The sequence below is a fragment of the Sturnira hondurensis genome, unplaced genomic scaffold, assembly GCF_014824575.4.
Source record: "Sturnira hondurensis isolate 20B ecotype Veracruz unplaced genomic scaffold, ASM1482457v3 Scaffold0025839, whole genome shotgun sequence".
In the NCBI taxonomy this organism is placed as follows: domain Eukaryota; kingdom Metazoa; phylum Chordata; class Mammalia; order Chiroptera; family Phyllostomidae; genus Sturnira; species Sturnira hondurensis.
The window spans coordinates 101,917-119,942 of record NW_028098470.1 but is presented as its reverse complement, the minus strand read 5'-3'; the positions used below and the strand labels follow the sequence as shown (position 1 = coordinate 119,942).

General features: G+C 35.9%; 1 protein-coding gene across 4 annotated transcripts; it reads right to left on the bottom strand.

The window, feature by feature from the left end:
• Positions 1–1,684: 1,684 nt before the first annotated feature.
• On the bottom strand, positions 1,685–16,198 carry NBDY (negative regulator of P-body association). Of its 4 annotated transcripts, none has more exons than XM_037039922.1 (4): positions 15,850–16,198; positions 15,146–15,235; positions 13,992–14,128; positions 4,272–4,371 (listed from the first exon to the last, which is right to left on the bottom strand). In XM_037039922.1, the coding sequence occupies exon 1, from the start codon at positions 16,078–16,080 to the stop codon at positions 15,874–15,876; it is 207 nt and encodes a 68-aa protein (XP_036895817.1). In that variant the 5' UTR covers positions 16,081–16,198; the 3' UTR covers positions 4,272–4,371; positions 13,992–14,128; positions 15,146–15,235; positions 15,850–15,873. The 4 variants fall into 4 exon arrangements, with proteins under 4 accessions (XP_036895814.1, XP_036895817.1, XP_036895815.1 ...); XM_037039920.1 differs by having other exon boundaries at positions 15,146–15,243; positions 15,850–16,197; XM_037039919.1 differs by lacking the exons at positions 4,272–4,371; positions 15,146–15,235 and adding an exon at positions 1,685–1,767 and having other exon boundaries at positions 15,850–16,197.
• Between the last annotated feature and the right edge of the window lie 1,828 nt (positions 16,199–18,026).

Here is an 18,026-nt window from a genome sequence, read left to right as displayed (position 1 = left end):
CCAATCCAAAAGAACCTATGCACCCCGATGTTCATAGCAGCACAATTTACGATACCAAGAGTTGGAAGCAACCTAGATGCCCATCGGTAAATGACTGGATTAAAAAAATATGGTACATTTACACAATGGAATTCTATGTTGCAGAAAGGAAGAAGAAGCTCCTACCCTTTGCAACATCATGGATGGAACTAGAAAGCACTGTGCTGAGCGAAATAAGCCAGGAGTGAAAGACAAATACCATATGATATCACCGTTAATAGGTATCTAAACAACAAAACAAACAAGCAAGCAAAATATGACCAAAGACACTGAAATACGGAACAGGCTGACAGTGACCAGAGGGGAGAGGGGAGAGAATCACAGGGGAAAAGGGAAAGGACTCACATGAACAAGTATAAAGGACACATGGACAATAACTAAGGTGAGGGACTGAAATGGGAGGGAGGTGGGGAGCATTGGGGGGGGCAGGGCTGGGAATATAAGACAGAAAAGTGTACTTGAACAAGAATTAAATAAAAATAAATAAATAAATAAATATAGTTGGAAAAACTGGACCAGTACACGCAAAAAAGAAAACTAGACTATTATACCATATATGAAAACAAATTTAAAATAAAGACTTGTATGCAAGACCTGAAACCATGAAACTCCCTGAAAAACTGTAGACAGTATGCTATTTGACACTGGTCATAGTAATATATTTGGACTAATCTGCTTAGGTGAGGGTAACAATAGCAAAAATAAGCAAATGAGATTACATCAAAATAAAAACCTTTTGTACAGTAAACAAACACCCAACAAAATGAAAAAGAAACCTACTGAATGGTACAATACATTTGGAAACCATATAAGGGGTTAATATCCAAAACATATAAGAACTTACACAACTTAACATTTAAAAAAACAATTAAAAAAAGGTCAGAGTATTTCAATAGATACTTTTCCTGAAAAGACATACAAATGGCCAACAGGCACATTAAAAGATGTTCAACATTACTAATCATCAGAGAAATGAAAGTGAAAACCACAATGAAATATCACTTCTAATCTGTCAGAATAGCTCCTTATCAAAAAGACAACCAGTATTGGCAATGACCTGGTAAAAAGGGAACCCTTGTACATTGTTGGTGGGAATGTAAAATGGTTCAGCCACTGCGGAAAACAGTATGGAGAGTCCCAAAAAATGAAAAATAAAACTCCCATACAACCCACCAATTCCATTTCTAGGTATTTATGCAAAGAAAACAAAACCACTAATTCAGAGAGCTATATGTACCCCTATTTTCATTACAACATAATTTACAATTATAAAGATATAGAGGCATCCTAAGTGTCCATCAGTAGACTAATGAATAAAGACGATACATATATTAAATGAAATATTACTTAACCATGTAAAGAATGAAGTCTTACCATTTGTGATATCATGTATGGACCCAGAGGGTATTAAGCTAATTGAAGTAAGTCAGACAGAAAGAGACAAATACTATATGATTTTTAAAAACCAGAAATATCCTCCCAGATACATAGAAACAAACTGGTGGCTACCAGAGAGGAGAGAGTATGCGGAATGAGTGAAATAGGTGAAGAGACTGAAAGGTACAAACTACCATTTATAAAATACATAAATCATGGAAATTGAAAGTACAGCATAAAGGAATATAGTCAATAATACTATAGTAACTTTATATGGTTAGAAATGGTAGCTAGACTTACCATGGGGATCATTACAGAATGTATATAAATATCAATCACTATGATGTACACCTGAAACAAATAGGATATTATGTCAATTATGTGTTAATAACAAATTATAATAAAAAACCCTAAATACCACCCCCAAAACTTTTAGAACAAATGATCAAATTTAATAATGCTGCAGAAAACAAAATCAATATATAAAAATCTGCTGTTTCTATACACTAATAATGATATATCAGGGAGAGGAAATAATAGAATAATACCATTTATAAAATAAAACATTAAGGAATAAATAATAAACATCTAGCATTAAAAATAATAAAATATCTAGGAATAAAATTAATTGAGGTAAAAGGCATGTACACTCAAAACCATAAGACATTACTGAAAAAAATTGAAGACAAAAATAAAAAGATAATCCATGCTCATAGATGGAAAAAATAAATATTGTGAAAATATCCCTACTGCCAAAACAATCTAAAGATTCCATGCAATTCTTAGCAACAATTCAATGGCATTTTTCACAGAAAGAGAAGAAAGTGCTAAGATTTGTATGAAACAACAAAACACCTCCAATGGTCCAAGCAATCTGCAGAAAGCAAAACAAAGCAGGAGGTATCTCACTTCTTGATTTCAAACTTTATCATGAAGCAATAGTAATCAAGACAGTATGGCACTAACATTAAACTAGGCCCTGGCTGGTGTGGCTCAGTTGGTTGGAGCATCATCTTGTAAACTGTAAGTGTGCGGGTTCCATTCCCAGTCAGGGCACATGCTTTGGTTTCAGGTTTGGTCATTGGTAAGGGAGCATACAGGAGGCAATCAATCAATGTTTCTCTCTCTGTCTCTCTCTTTCTTTTCCCCTTCCCTCCCTCCCTAAAATGAATAAGCATGTGCTTGGATGAGGCTAAGAAAAACAAAAAACAAACCATAGATTAATGCAATGGGATAGAGTTCAGAAATAAAACCATACATATACGTTCAACTGGTTTACAACAAAGGAGCCCAGAATGTACAACAAGGAAAGGATAAATGGTGTGGAAAACACTAGACGGCCACATGGTAGAGAATGAACCTGGACCACTATCTTACACCATACACACACTAAAAAAAAAATTCAGAATACCCCTGGCTTCTATGGCTCAGTGGATCGAGTGCTGGCCTGCAAACCAAAGGATTCCTAGTTAGGGCACATGCCTGGGCTGTGGGCCAGGTCCCCTGTGAGGGGCACACGAGAAGTAACCACACATTGATGTTTCTCTTCCTCTCTTCTTCCCTCCCTTCCCCTCTCTCTAAAAATAATATGTAAAATCTTTTAAAAATGCAAAATAGATTAAAGTATTTAATATAAGGACTAAAACCATAAGACACATAGAAGAAAACATAGACAGTAAGCTTCTCAACATCAGTCTCAGGAGTGTCCTTTTGTATTTGACTCCAAAGGTAAAAATAACAAAGTAGGACTACATCAAACTAAAAAGATTCTGCTCAGCAAAGGAGACAGTTAACAAAATGAAAAGGCCACCTACCAAATAAAAAACCCCGTATTTGCAAACCAGACATCCAATGGAGGTTAAGATCCAAAATATAAAAAGAAATTATACATAACAACAACAACAACAAAACCCCAAACAGGTATATTGAAAATGGGCAGATGGCCCTGGCTGGTGTGGCTCAGTGGATTCAGTGCAGGCCTGTGAACCAAAGGATTGCTGGTTCAATTCCCAGTCAAGGCACATGCCTGGATTGTGGGCCAGGTATGGGTTGCAGTTGGGAACCAACCAATATTTCTCTTGCACATATTTCTCTCTTTTTCCTGCTCCCTTCATTCCCTTCTAAATAAATAAATAAATAATAGGCAAAGAACCTGAATAGACACTTTGCCAAGGAGGACATACAGAGGGCCCACAGACATAAAAAGATGCTCAGCATCGCTAGCCATCAGAGAAGTGCAAATTAAAACCACAATGAGATACCACTTCCAAAGGTCAGCATGGACATCATAAACAAATCAATAAGCAATAAGTGCTGGTGAGATTGTGGAGAAAAGGGAACCCTAGTGCACTGTTGGTGGGAATGCAGACTGGTGAAGCCACTGTGGAAAACAGTATGGAATTTCCTCAGAAAACAATATGGAACTGCCTTTTGATCTAAAGATCCCACTGCTGAGATTATACCCTAAGAATCATGAAACACTATTCCAAAAGAAGCTATGCACCCCAATGTTCATAGCAGCACAATTTACAATAGCCTAGTGCTGGAAACAGCCTAAGTGCCCATCAGTAAATGAATGTGTCAAAAAAACATGGTACATTTACACAATGGAATACTACTCAGCAGAAAGAAAGAAGGAACTCCTACCAATCACAGTAGCATGGATGGAACTGGAGAGCACTATGCTAAGTGAAGTAAGCCAGGTGGTAAAAGACAAATACCATATGATCTCACCTATAAGTGGAACCCAATTAACAAAGCATACAAGGCAAGCAAAATAAAGACAATGAAATAAAGAAGAAACTGACAGTAACCAGAGGGGGCGGGAATAACTGGGGGAATAAATGACTAGAGTCACAAAACTAGCTTTCATTCACCTTTTTGCAGGTCAAGTGTGATGGTGTTATGGCTGAATATGGTAGTTTGGAGGGGTTGATATATACTGATTTGGAAGTTCTGCCAAAACTCAAATTGCAAGATTTATCTCAATATATCGTTACATGCACATAGTTCTTTTATTTTACTTATGTCACTTGACTTCAAAACACCTTATGAGTCAAATGTTTCAGGTGTTTATTATCTTCATTTACAGAGATGAAAATTGCACTCAGAAGTTTAATAGCTTGCTCCAGGTAATATAATAAGGAAATGAAAAAAATTATATTTGAACTCAGATTATAGCTACAATAAGTATTTAGAGGATACAGAAAACAAAATGATCTAAAATATGATATCAAAAACATAAAGTAGGGAGTGGAAGTAAAAATGCAGTTCTATTAAAATGGGCCCGAACTTAAATGCTTATAAATATAAATTGATACATATGAACCTCATGGTAACCACCAAACAAAAACTACAATAAACACATTAAAAATAAAAATAGGGCCCTGGCTGGTGTGGCTCAGTGGATTGAGCACCAACCTGCAAACCAAAGGGTTGCCAGTTCAATTCCCAGTCAGGGCACATGCCTGGGTTGTGGGTCAGGTCCCCAGTGGAGCTATGAGAGAGGCAACCACACATTGATGTTCCTCTACCTCTCTTTCTCCCTCCCTTCCCCTCTGTCTAAAAATAAATAAATAACTCCTGTGAGGCTAGGAGTTTCTCCTGCTGCCAAAACCCCCACGGGTTTTTACAGCCAGGCTTTCTTTTCCCTCACTGGAATCCCAGGTTGCTTGATCTGTCTCCCTCTCCAGTTGTTCCTCCTGGTTTATCAGCCACCACCTCACCCACCTGCAGGACCTGATTCTCCAAGAGCTGCCTGCCACGCTTCCTCTCCACCCTTCCTGCCAGTCTGAATAAGGGCTTTTTCTTTAACTTCTTGGTGCCAAGTCCTTATGGTATGAAATGTTAAAGGGATTTATCTAAGAAAAAGAAGATGATCAAAACTATGAACAGTAAAATGACAACAAACTCACAACTATCAACAACTGAACCTGAAACAAAAACAAACTAAGCAAACAACTACAACAGGAACAGAATCACAGAAATGGAGATCACATGGAGGGTTATCAGCAGGGAAGGGGAGAGGGGAAAATGGTGGAAAAGGTACAGGGAATAAGAAACATAAATGGTAGGTACAAAATAGAGTAGGGGAAGTTAAGAACAGTATAGGACATTGAAAAGCTGAAGAACTTATATGTACAACATGAACTAAGTGGGGGGGAATGCTGGTGGGAGGCAGGGGTACAGGGTGGAGGGGAATAAAGAGGAGGAAAAAATGAGAGAACTGCAACAACATAATCAACAAAAATATACTTTAAAAATAAATATCTTTAAAATTATAAAATAAAATAAAGATAGGAACTCCTTTAAAAAACTCTAAATAAAACCAACAAACCACAAAGGAAGCTATCAAGAGAAGAAAAACAAAACAGAGAAGAACAAGAAAAACAAAAAAATTAAAAATGGCAATAATCACATACCTGTAAATAATTACTTTAAAAGTAAATGGACCAAATACTCCAATGAATAGACACAGGGTGGCAGAATGGATAAAAATATAAGACTCACCTATATGCTGCTTAAAAGAAACTCACTTTAGATCAAAATACACAAACAAACTAAAAGTGAAGGGATGGAAAAAGATATTCCATGGAAATAGAAAGAAAAAGAAAGTTGGGAGAGCAATATTCATACCAGATGAAATAGTCTTTAAACAAATAATATAAAAAGAGACAAAGAATGACTTTTGATAATGATAAAGGGGTCGATTCAAGAAGAGGATATAACAATTGTAAATATCTATGGACCCAACATAGAAGCACCCAAGTATAGAAAGCTAATATTAATAGACATAAAGACAGAAAATAAAAGAGTAATACAGTAGTAGTTGAGGACTTTAATACCCTGCTTACTACAATGGATACATCATTCAGGCAGAAAATTAATAAGTAAATAATGGTCTTAAATGCCACATTAGGCCAGATTGATTTAAGAGACATTCATAAAAAATTTCATCCCTAAACTGCAGATTACACATTTTTCTCAAGTATACATATATTTTCCAGGATCGACCACATATTAGGCCACAAAAGTCTCTATAAACTGAATAAGACTGAAATTTTATTGAGCATATTTTCTGACCACAGTAGCATGAAATTAGAAATTAACTATAGGAGGAAAACTAAAAAAAAAATGTGGATGCCCTAGCCAGTGTGGCTCAATTGGTTGGGGCATCATCCTATAAACCAAAAAGTCATGGATTCAATTCCCTGTCAGGGCACATATGTAGGTTGCAGGTTCAGTCACCAGTAGGGGTAATGTGGGAGACAACCAACTAGTTGCTGTTTCTTTTTCTCTCAACATGGTGCTAAACAAACAATGAATCATAGAGGAACTGAAACAGGAAATCGAAACTACCTTGAGTCAAATGAAAATGAAAACACAGCCTTACAAAATTTATGGGATGCAGCAAAAGTAGTTATAAGAAGAAAGTTTATAGCTATACAGGCCTACCTCAAGAAACAGGAAAAATCCCAAATGAACAATGTAAATTTTTACCTAAGGAAACTAGTAAAAGAAAAAAAAAACGAAGTACATAGAAGGAAGGAAATAATAAAATTCAGAGAGGAAATAAACAAAATAGACTAAAAAGCAATGGAACATCTGGTCAAGATGGCAGCATAGGCAGACATGGCTCACCTCTTCACAAAACCACAACAAAATTACAACTAAAATACAGAACAACCATCACCCAGAACCATCAGAAATCAAGTTGAATGGAAGTCTGACAACTACGGAATTAAAGAAACCACATCCATTCAGACTAGTAGGAGAGGTGCAGATGCAAAATAGGCTGGTCACACCACCATGTGTGGTGGATAAAAATTCAGGAGGGGTATCTTGGGAGCGAGGAGTTACAGCCCCACACCAAGTCCCTCAGCCCAGGATTTCAGTGCCAGGAAGATAAGTCCTCATAACTTCTGGCTGCAAAAATCAGCAGGGATTGAGTCAGTGGAAGAAACTACTGGAGCCCCAAAGAGTTTCTCTTAAAGAAACTACGCATGGACTCACAGACTCAGATTCACTCCCTCTGAACTCCAGCACTGGCACAGCAGCTTGAAAGGCACCAGTAGCATACTGGGAGAAATCAAGGCAAGCAGAGGCCATTGTCACTTTTCTGAACCCTCCTCCCATAGAGCCACAGAGCCTGCAAGCTGGTGCCATATCTGAGACTCCATCAACCTGGCTAAAACTGTTTGATCTGCCTTGTAGGTCCCCAGAGACTCTGCCCCACCCAATTTATGGGCCCACCCAAGCTGCCTTTTCATATTAATCACTGGTATTGGCTCATTCTGCACAACCTTCTAAATCCTCTCAAATAAGCAACAGCTGGCCCCAGTGAGCCCTAGGCCAGCACTAGCAGCAGCAACCCTAGATTCACAGCTTGGCTTCTCCTGGTAATCCCGGAGCCCAGCACAAGTAGCACCTATCTCAGATTGCTTTATAGCTCAGGCAGGATGCCCTGGGGGAAACACAGATGGGGGCTGACCCTGGCCTGCACCACCCAGGAAACCCCAGTTTCTGTAGCTAGTGCTAGAAGTCCTAGCCACATAAATCAGGCAAGAAAAAGAAATAAAAGGCATCCAAACTGCATAGGAAGAAGTAAAACTGTCATTATTTGCAGATGACATTACACTATATATAGAAAACCCTAATGAATCCACCAAAAATTAATAGAATTAATAACTGAATTCAAGTATGTTGCGGGAGACAAAAATATGCAGCTCCATCACATTTCTGTACACTGATAACAAATGATCAGAAGAAAAATTGAGAAAATAATCCCATTTACAATAGTACCTAAAAGAATAAAATACCTAGGAATAAGTTTAACCAAGGAGATGATTTGAAAACTATGACATTGAAGAAAGAAAAAAAAAGAGGACACAAATGAATGGAAGGATATACTGTTAAAAGGACAGTACAACCAAAAAGATCTAGAGATTCGATGTAATCCTTATAAAATACATGATATTCTTCTCATTATTGGAAAAAATAATCCTAATGTTTATACTGAACCACAAAAGACTATAAACAGCCAAAGCAATCTTGAGAAAGAAGAACATAATTGGAAGCATTACATTCCCTGATTTCAAACTATACTACAAAGCTATATAATCAAAACAGTATGGTCTTGGCACAAAAACAGACACATACATCAATAGAACAGAATAGCCCCAAAATAAACCCTTGCTTATATGGGAAACTAACCTGAGACAAAAGAGGCAAGAATATACAATGGAGCAATGATAGTACCTTCAACAATTCAATAAGTGGTTTTGGGACACTGGACAGATACATGCAAAAAAAGAAAAGAACTGAATGCCTCTCTTATATCATCTATAAATATAAACTTAAAATAGATTAGAGACTTAAATGTAAGATCAGAAGTCATAAAATTTCTAGAATAAAACATAGGTGGTATATTTGTTATCACTCTTAGTAATATATTTTTGGATATGTCCCCTCAAGCTAGGTAAACAATGGAAAAAAGGAAACAAGTGGAATTTTTGTAAACCTGAAAAGGTTCTGCACAGAAAAGGAAACCTTCAGAAAACAAAAATACAACCTGCTAAATGGGAGAGGATATGCACAAATGACATTTCCAATAAGTAGTTGAGACCCAAAATATACTAAGAACTCATACAACTCAATAACAAAAAAGATAAAGAACACAATAAAAAAATGGGCAGAAGACATGAAGAGACATTCTCCAGAGAAGACATGCAGATGACCAATAGACATGAAAAGATAGTAGACATCATGAATTATCATGGAAATGCAAATTGAAAGCATAATAAGATTATTACCTCACACACATCAAGATGGCCATCATCAACAAATCAACAAATAACACTACAAGTGTTGGCAAGAATGAGGAGAAAAGGGAACTGATGTGCACTTTTGGTGGAATTGTAAGTTGTTGTAGCCTCTATGGAAAAAGTATGGAGATTCCTCATAATATTAAAAATAGAACTACCACATGACCCAGCAATTCCATTTCTAAGTATTTCCCAGAAAATAATTAAAACATCAATTTTCAGCCCTGGCTGGTGTAGCTCAGTGGATTGAGAGTGGGCCTGCGAACCAGATGATCGCGGTTCGATTCCCAGTCAGGGCACATGCCTGGGTTGCAGGCCAGGTCCCAGCAGGGGATTCATGAGAGGCAACCATACATTGATATTTCTAGCCCTCTCTCCTTCCCTTCCCCTCTAAAGATAAATAAATAAAATCTTTTTTAAAACACCAATTTTCAGTATGTACAAAAAAATACCAATTTGAACAGATATATGCACCGCCATGTTCATCACAGCATTACTTACAATATCCCAGATATGGAAGCAACCTAGGTGTCCATTGATAGATGAATGGATAAAGAGGATGTGATACAACCCTGACTGTTGTAGCTCAGTGGATTGAGTGCCAGCCTAAGAACTGAAAATTCACCAGTTTGATTCCCAGTTAGGGCACATGCCTGGGTTGCAGGCAGGGTTCCCAGCTGGGGGTATGCAAGAAGCACCCAATTGATTTCTTTCTCGCACATTGATGTTTCTCTCCCTGTCTTTCTCCCTCTTTCCCCTCTCTCTAAAACTAAATATATAAAAATATATTTTTTCCCTAAAAGTAAATATATAAAATCTTTAAAAAAGGAAGATGTGATACACACATGATGGAATAATAGTCATAAAAAATGAAATCTTGCTATTTCCTACAACATGAATGGATCTAGAGAGTGTTATGCTAAGTAAAATACAGAGAAACACAACGTACTTTATGCTTTTACTTATATAGGTAATCTAAAAAATAAAACAAACAAAACAAAACAAAAACAGACTCATGGATACAGAGAACAAACTAATGGTTGCTAGAGAGGTGGGCGGTTGGGGGATAGGTTAAAATATAAAGGGGAATAAGAAGTACAAAATTTCAGTGGTAAAATAAATAAACCATGGGGATATAGTGTACAACACGGCGAATATAATAAAAACATTGTAATAACTTGATATGTTAGCAGGTAGTTACTAGACTTAGTGTGGTGATCACATTGTAAAGTATATACATATTGAATCATTACACTGTACAGCTGAAACTAATATAATATTGTATGGCTACTATACTTTAACAAAAATTTATAAAAAAGAATAGTATGGTATAGGCATGAAAAGGACAAACCAAAAGAACATAATCGAGTGCCCAGAAATACCCCCCCACATATATGGTCACCTAATATCTGACAAGGAAGCTAAGAGTACTCAATGGAGAAAAGATAGTCTGTTCAATAAATGATGCTGAAAAAAGTAGATATTCACATAAAAAAGAATGAAACGGAAGCCCAACCTTACACGATTCTCAAAAATTTATTCACCTCGATGAATTAAAGACTTAAGGTAAAAGACCAGAAACCATAAAATTCTTAGAATAAAAACATAGTGAAAAAGCTTTTTACATTGGTCTTTGCAATGAATTAATGGGTATAATACCCAAAGAAAAAAACAATAAAAGAAAAATAAACAAATGGGACTACATCAAATGAAAAAGCTTCTGCACAGCAAAAGAAATGATCAACAGATTGTAAGGAAAACCTATGTAATGAGAGAAAATAATTGCAAACCACATATCTGATAAAAGTTAATATCCAAAATATAAGTACCTCATAAAACTCAACAGGAGAAAAATAAGTAATCCAATTTTTAAAAGGTGAACAGGGCCTGAATAGACATTTTACCAAAGAAGATATTCAAATGGCCAACAGCTACATGAAAATTTGCTCAGCATCACTAATTGTCAGGGAAATGCAAATGAAAACTACAATGAGATATGTCACATGCTAGAATGAAAAAGACAGGAGATAAATGCTGGTGTGGATGTGGAGGAAAGGGAATCATTGTATACTGTTGGTAGGCATATAAATTGTTACACATACTAGGGAAAACAGTATGGAAGTTTTCAAGAACTAAAAATAGGACTACCATATGATTCCCCAATTCCATTTATGGGAATATAGCTGAAGGAAATGAAATTACTATTGACAAGAGATATCTGCACCCCAATATTCACTGTATCATTATTTATAATAACCAAGACATTGAAAAAAAGTAAATGCCTACAGAGAGATGAATGGACAGAGAAAATGTAGTCTATATACACAATGGAATCTTATTCAGCCATAAAAAGTTAATCCTGCCATTTCTGACATAATGGATAAATCTTGAGGACCATAAACTAAGTGAAATAATTTAGACATAGAAAGACAAATTCTGTTTAATCAAATTAAACATTCTGTTTAATGCATGAACTCTAAGAAAGCCTAACTCCTAGAAAAAGAGAGTAGATTGGTGGTTTCCTCAGGCAGGAGGGTGGGGGAAATGGACAAAGTTGGTCAAAAGGTATAAACCTTCACCTATAACAATTTTCAGGATCTAGTGTATAGCATGACGTACATTATGCTATACTATATTTAGTTATACATAGTTATGCAACTATCATTATAGTGTAGAACAGTGATACTATCATTATAGTATCATTATACTATAGAACAGTGGCCGTAGTTAACAATACTGTATTATATATTTTGAAGTTGCTAAGAAAGTAGATCTTAAAAGTTCTAACAACACATGAAATATGGTAACAATGAGAGATTACTGAAATGTTGACTAACCGTATTGTGCTAATCATTCTATAATACATACATATAACAAATAATCACATTAAACTTAGAAAAATGTTATGTTAAATGTATGTCAATGAAGCTGGAAAAAAGAATGCAGCTTATATTGTCATTTGAAATATATGTTTTCCCAGACTCATCTGTTTTCCAGTAAGTATGAGTGTGTAATCTTGACAATAAATGTTTATGGAACAATGTCAAATTTTTATTTTGTCACAGTGTAAGAGAAAGACATTGTTCTGAGGATATATACACTGAAGTATTTACAGGTAAAGGAGCATGATGTCTGCAAGTTACTCTCAAATAGTTCAGACTGATGAAATGGGAGAGGGAGAAAGAAAGAGGAGAGAGGAAGGGGGGAAGGGAAACAGGTGGGGGAGGAGAAGAGGAAAAAAGGGAAGGGAGCGGGAGTGGAATGATAAAGAATGATACAGAAATAGAGAATGATAAAGCAAGCATGGCAATGTGTTAATTGGTGAATCTGGGGAAAGGGAATATGGTAGTTTGTTGTAATATTCTTACAAATTTTCTTTAAGTGTAGAATTAGATCAAAATAAAAAAGTTTAAAAACATAAGCATAAATATCAGTAATAATTCCAACACTGAATAATATCACTCTTTTCCTATGTATTTAATGAAACAAAAAGTTATATATTTTCAAAATCTATTGGGATGAGGAGCCAGTGTACAATTTTGGTTTCTATTTCCTGAAAGATAAGAAACATTAAATGCTTTACAGCAGAAAATAAGATGTTCACCTGTAACTGAACTAATGATTTCACAATATGATTTTCAAAAAGACACATGTTTGTAACTTTTGAAAAACCAAATAACTCATGAGTCAAAATCATGTGAAAACAAAAATAATTATGCAGACAACTTCACTTGAACAATGAAATAATTTTTAAAAAATTGAATGAAAATAAAAGTTACTACATATAAAAACCTGTGAAATTCTTCTAAAGTGGTTCATAGTGAAAAATTTATAGTCATAAATCATTTTAGAAAAGAAAATTGAAAATTACTGAGCTAAAGGTCCAAATAAACAAATTGGAAGAAGAGGAAACAGAAAGTAAAGAGAAAAGATAAAACCCAAAATTACTAAAATAAAAAACAAAATATTCAATGGTAACACCTAATGAAACCAAAACTGATGTTATTAGAAATTAATTATCATAATTTATCATATACTCACGATGTTATATTAATCAAGAAAAAACCCATATGATCATGGCAATAAATATTTACAAAGTATCTGGAGAAAAAACTCCATACTCATTCACAAGAAAAACTCTCAGCAAGTTAATAGAAGGGAACTTCCTTAGATGAAAAATGAAATCTACTAAAAATAATGAAACATTTGTAAAACTCCCTTGTAAATTCAGTAGCAAGACAAGGAAATCCTCTATCACTTCTACTAATTTTTGTTGTATTGAAGACCATCTAGCACAGAAAACAAGCTAAAATTTTTCTAAACATATGGATGAGCAAAAATTATTGGAGAGGAAGAATTTCCCATTATTCCCAATATAATTAACAAAGAATCCATAAATTATCAGAATAAATTGAATTAATAAAGGTTGCCACATGTAAAATCAGTATGTAAATATATCAATCATGTTCCCATTTACCAGAAATAATCAGAAAATGTGATTTAAAATATACTTTTCATAGTAACAACAGAAACTATAACATAATAAGGAGTTAATGTAACAAAACAGATTATAGATAACATTGTTATGTTGTATATATGGTTTCATATAGCACAGAAAATGGTTTCAATTTTATCATTTGGTGATAGCTTTTTGTTTTTTGTTTGGCTAGTCATTTGTAATGTCAAAATTAATGTAATATCATAATCAACTCTTATTTTTCTTCTCCCCTTAATTTTTTGCAAAAACATTACCTTAAAAGTCACAACTTCCCAGTGCAGGACAACAGGAAAAGCAGGGTAGCACTGTCAATAATCTTCATTGTCTTCACTGAATAAACTATTTTATGAATGCACCAAGAAAACGGAGTCATACTGCAATCCCTCAAAGACTGAAAAATAATAAATAAGGTAAAATAACTTTTTCCATTACTGTTTATCTCTTTCCCCTGGCCTCCTCAAGTCCTTATGCTCGACCATTCTCCCATTTCAATTATGATTCATGTAAAAGAGTTATAAGCATATATATTATATTAGAGTTTATTGCATAGTTAAGCATAGACTATGGAAGCCCTTTAGAATAGTATCTGGCGCATAAAAATATTCAGTAAATATTTACTATTATTACAATTTTCAATGATTTGAATCAGTGGAGGAAATTATGTAGCTCTTGTACTTTTTGGCCTATATTACCTCCTTAGTTTTCTGAGCACTGCTATTCCTATACTCTTACCAATCACCACTACCTGTTTGGGTACAGAACTAAAGTTGAGGGAATTCAGGCTGTAAGGAATGATCTAGCAATACTTTCAAGTGACCTAGAGCTCTTTCATTTTCTATGCAATACCAGCAAGCCCTAAATTCAGAACACCCTTAGTTGTCACTGTTGTCCTATCATTCGTTTATTTATTCAAATATCTGTTTTACTCCTACTATGTAGCAGGCACTATGCCTTGGTCATCACCCCTTCTAGCTGCCAGCACAATGCCTAGTCCCTTGCAAGGGCTTCATAGAGAGGTTTGAAGAAAAGAAAGAAAGGGAAAAAAAGCCCTGTCTCCTTTGGATTACAAGGATCTGTGAAGCTTACATCAGATTTGGTTTCATTTTTTGCATTCTATAAGCTCATGTAAATAGAACATTTGTTTCTCTGACAGTAAAAAAGTAGACTCCTAAAATACATCACTTGCTTGAAAATCATCAATGGTTGCCATGCTTACAAATTAAACTGCATACTCCTTAGCATAATATTCAGAACCCTATAATATCCTGTCTCACTTCATAGTCCTTCTCATAGATTTCAGAGTTATAGCCAACCTCTTCCCAGAACAAACCTGTCTTGGGGCTTTTGTTCTAGAAACATGAGGCCTGAAAAACATTCTCTCCCCTTCCACAAGGCAGATGTCACTCACCCTTTAAGGCTCACCCAAATTTCCCTTTTCCTCTCTGAAAGTTCATGATTACTACCAGGCAGAATGACTGGGTCCATCCTAGGTTGCTTCCTGAATACCTTGAACAAGCAAACATTATGGCACTTGGGTTTGACTTATCATATTGTAATTTTGTTTTTACTTATTAATTTCTCTCACCATACACAGGGAAATGATCACACAATTCTATAGCTCACTTTATAAATACATTCTGTTAGCACAGTGCTAAACAGGGGAATTAGGCCTTGAATACATTGCCATTATTGATCTTAAAGCATTTTTAAACTGAAAGTTTCATATGTACACAAGAGTAGTGAGAACATTCTAATAAATCCCCATAAATACATCACCTACCTTTCATAATTATCAACTTATGAACCTTTTGTTTCTAACCCCCACCTCAACCCCACCTAATTACAATACTTTCAACCATATCAAAACATTTAAGCCTATTTCTTAATATAACCCACAATTATCACAACTAACATAGTAAAAATAATTACTTAGTATCATTAAATATCCAAAAATTCACACAAGCATATTTTGTGGAAGAATGATTTAATGCCTCCATATTCTTTCTTCAATTTTAAAATCGTGGAGAAATCAGGAAAAGTGGGAAGGCGATATAGGAAACACGTAATTAACTTTCAGAGAGCCAGAATGTCCCAAATGAGAAAGAATCTGACCTGGTTTAGGGTGGGAGAAGTATACTACTTCTCCGGAGGAGGAGGGTGCGACTTCAGGCCGGGTGATGCAGGAGGAGGTGCGGAGGGGAGAGAGGTACTACCTCCGTTTGGGGTCCCTTCCGGATAATCCCACCGTGGAGCTAGGAGGCAGCGCTTTTTCGGAGGCTTGATTTCCCGCGTGTTTCCAGGTGGGAGCGTAGATCTCCCGGAGGTGCAAGGTTGGTCCCCCATAAGGATTGTAGGACCTGGGCGTCAGCTTTTTGTGGTGGGCCCTAACGAGGCAGAGACCTGAGATGGCGCCGGGTCCCCTCCAGACACAGAGCTTCCTCCCGGTTTCTCTCTTACCGTATTTCCTGTATCCTGAGACGTATATCCCCTCTCCGCCTCCGCCCCAGCTCCTTACCCTACCCCATTTTTACGTTTCTATGAGGATGGGTCTTAAACGACGCATTTATATAATGGGATGTTTTTCCATCATTTTTCCCCATAGTGTAACCAAATCTATGGGCTGTCTTATACAATCTATGCAGGTAAACTCTGTGTGCATAGTAACGCGGTGTGGAGGGTGAGGGACTGGGGGGCAAACAAAGAAATTATTGAAAAGCAAAGTGCTTTAGCATTGAGTTGCAGATGCAAAACACAAAGCTATGGAACTACTTCTGACCCTTTGGGAAACAATACACTAACATGTTAGTTGACTCAAGTGCAGAATAGCAAGCACACTAGCATTGACCTTGGAAATTGAATGTGGCAAGTTTACCGTATGTCACAGAATTTAACATCACGTTTTTCTTCATATTGTAACAAATTAGAAACTTCTGAAGGCTTGCCTTTTTAAAACATTTCGATATCCACGAAATCTTGGACAATTCATAGTATGTCATGCTTTAATTGGTAATGTTTATTTTGTCCTAGAGTTATGGAAAATAATGATTCATCTTCATCTTCATCTTCAAGCATTTTATATTCTATTATATGTGATAAGTAACCAGAAGAGGGTACAAACTGGCTTGGAAGAAAAGGCCACTGGAACTTCACCATTCACACCCATCTCCCTTAGGCTATGGACAAACTAAACCACACATTTTCAGCACTGTCCTCAATTCTTTAATAGTTCATTATATTGTATTTTCCATTACCGTTTATCCCCCTATATCCTCTTCCACTTCTACCCACACCCTCCCTCCCCAGTCACCACAATGAGTTCTTTCTCTTTTTTGCTGGGTTCCTCCACACCTCCACCACCCCCTCCAACCTTCTCTGTATCTATGAGTCTGTCTCTATTTTGCTTGTTAGGTCAGTTTGTTCCTTAGATCCCACATATGAGTGAAACCATATGGTACTTGTCTTTCTCTGACTTATTTCACTTAGCATAATGTTTTCAAAGTCCACCCATGCTGTCACAAAGGGTAAAACTTTATTCTTTTTTATAGCTGAGTAGTATTCCATTGTGTAAGTGTCCCATAGTTGTTTTATCCATTCATCTACTGATGGACACTTGGGCTGCTTCCATATCTTGGCGATTGTAAATAACACTGCAATGGACACAGAAGTGCTTATATTCTTTCCAATTAGTGTTTCGGGTTTCTTGGGATAAATTCCCAGAAATGGAATAACTGGGTTGTAAGTGTACTCATTTTTTTAATTTTAAAAATGGAGATAGTTCGATACTTAATATAAAAATTTGACTGACTTTCAAAATCCTCTGCTAAATTCAAGCTTTGTGATATTTAAGTAGTTGATTAAACACTGTGAGCTTTAGCTTCTAGGTGATAATTTTTTCTTTGCAAAAATATCACCATAATCATAGATAACACAATTAAAATGCTTATTAACCATGATCGCCTCTCATCTCCACCATCATTACTTTCCACCAAGTAACAACACAACCCTTTATGCAAACTAAATACTCATAAAATGTTTGGAATATAAATGACCCTGTGGTTTCCTATCAGATGCCACTAATAAAGACAGGAAATGTAGCAGTAGGTTAATAGAAATGTGTGATGAGGAAATCAGGAGAGACAAGATTCTAGGGTGAGAAGAGTGGTTGGGACCAGACATATAGATGGAAACAGTAACATAGATGTGGTAGTTGAAGTCATGGGAAAGGATTACATCCCCAAGAGAAAATATAAAAAAAAAGAGAAGTAGGCTAAAGACAGAATAGTGAGTAA

Coding starts and splice junctions, on each gene's coding strand:
- NBDY (XM_037039922.1), bottom strand. CDS start 16,080: ATGGGGGACCAACCTTGCACCTCCGGGAGATCTACGCTCCCACCTGGA.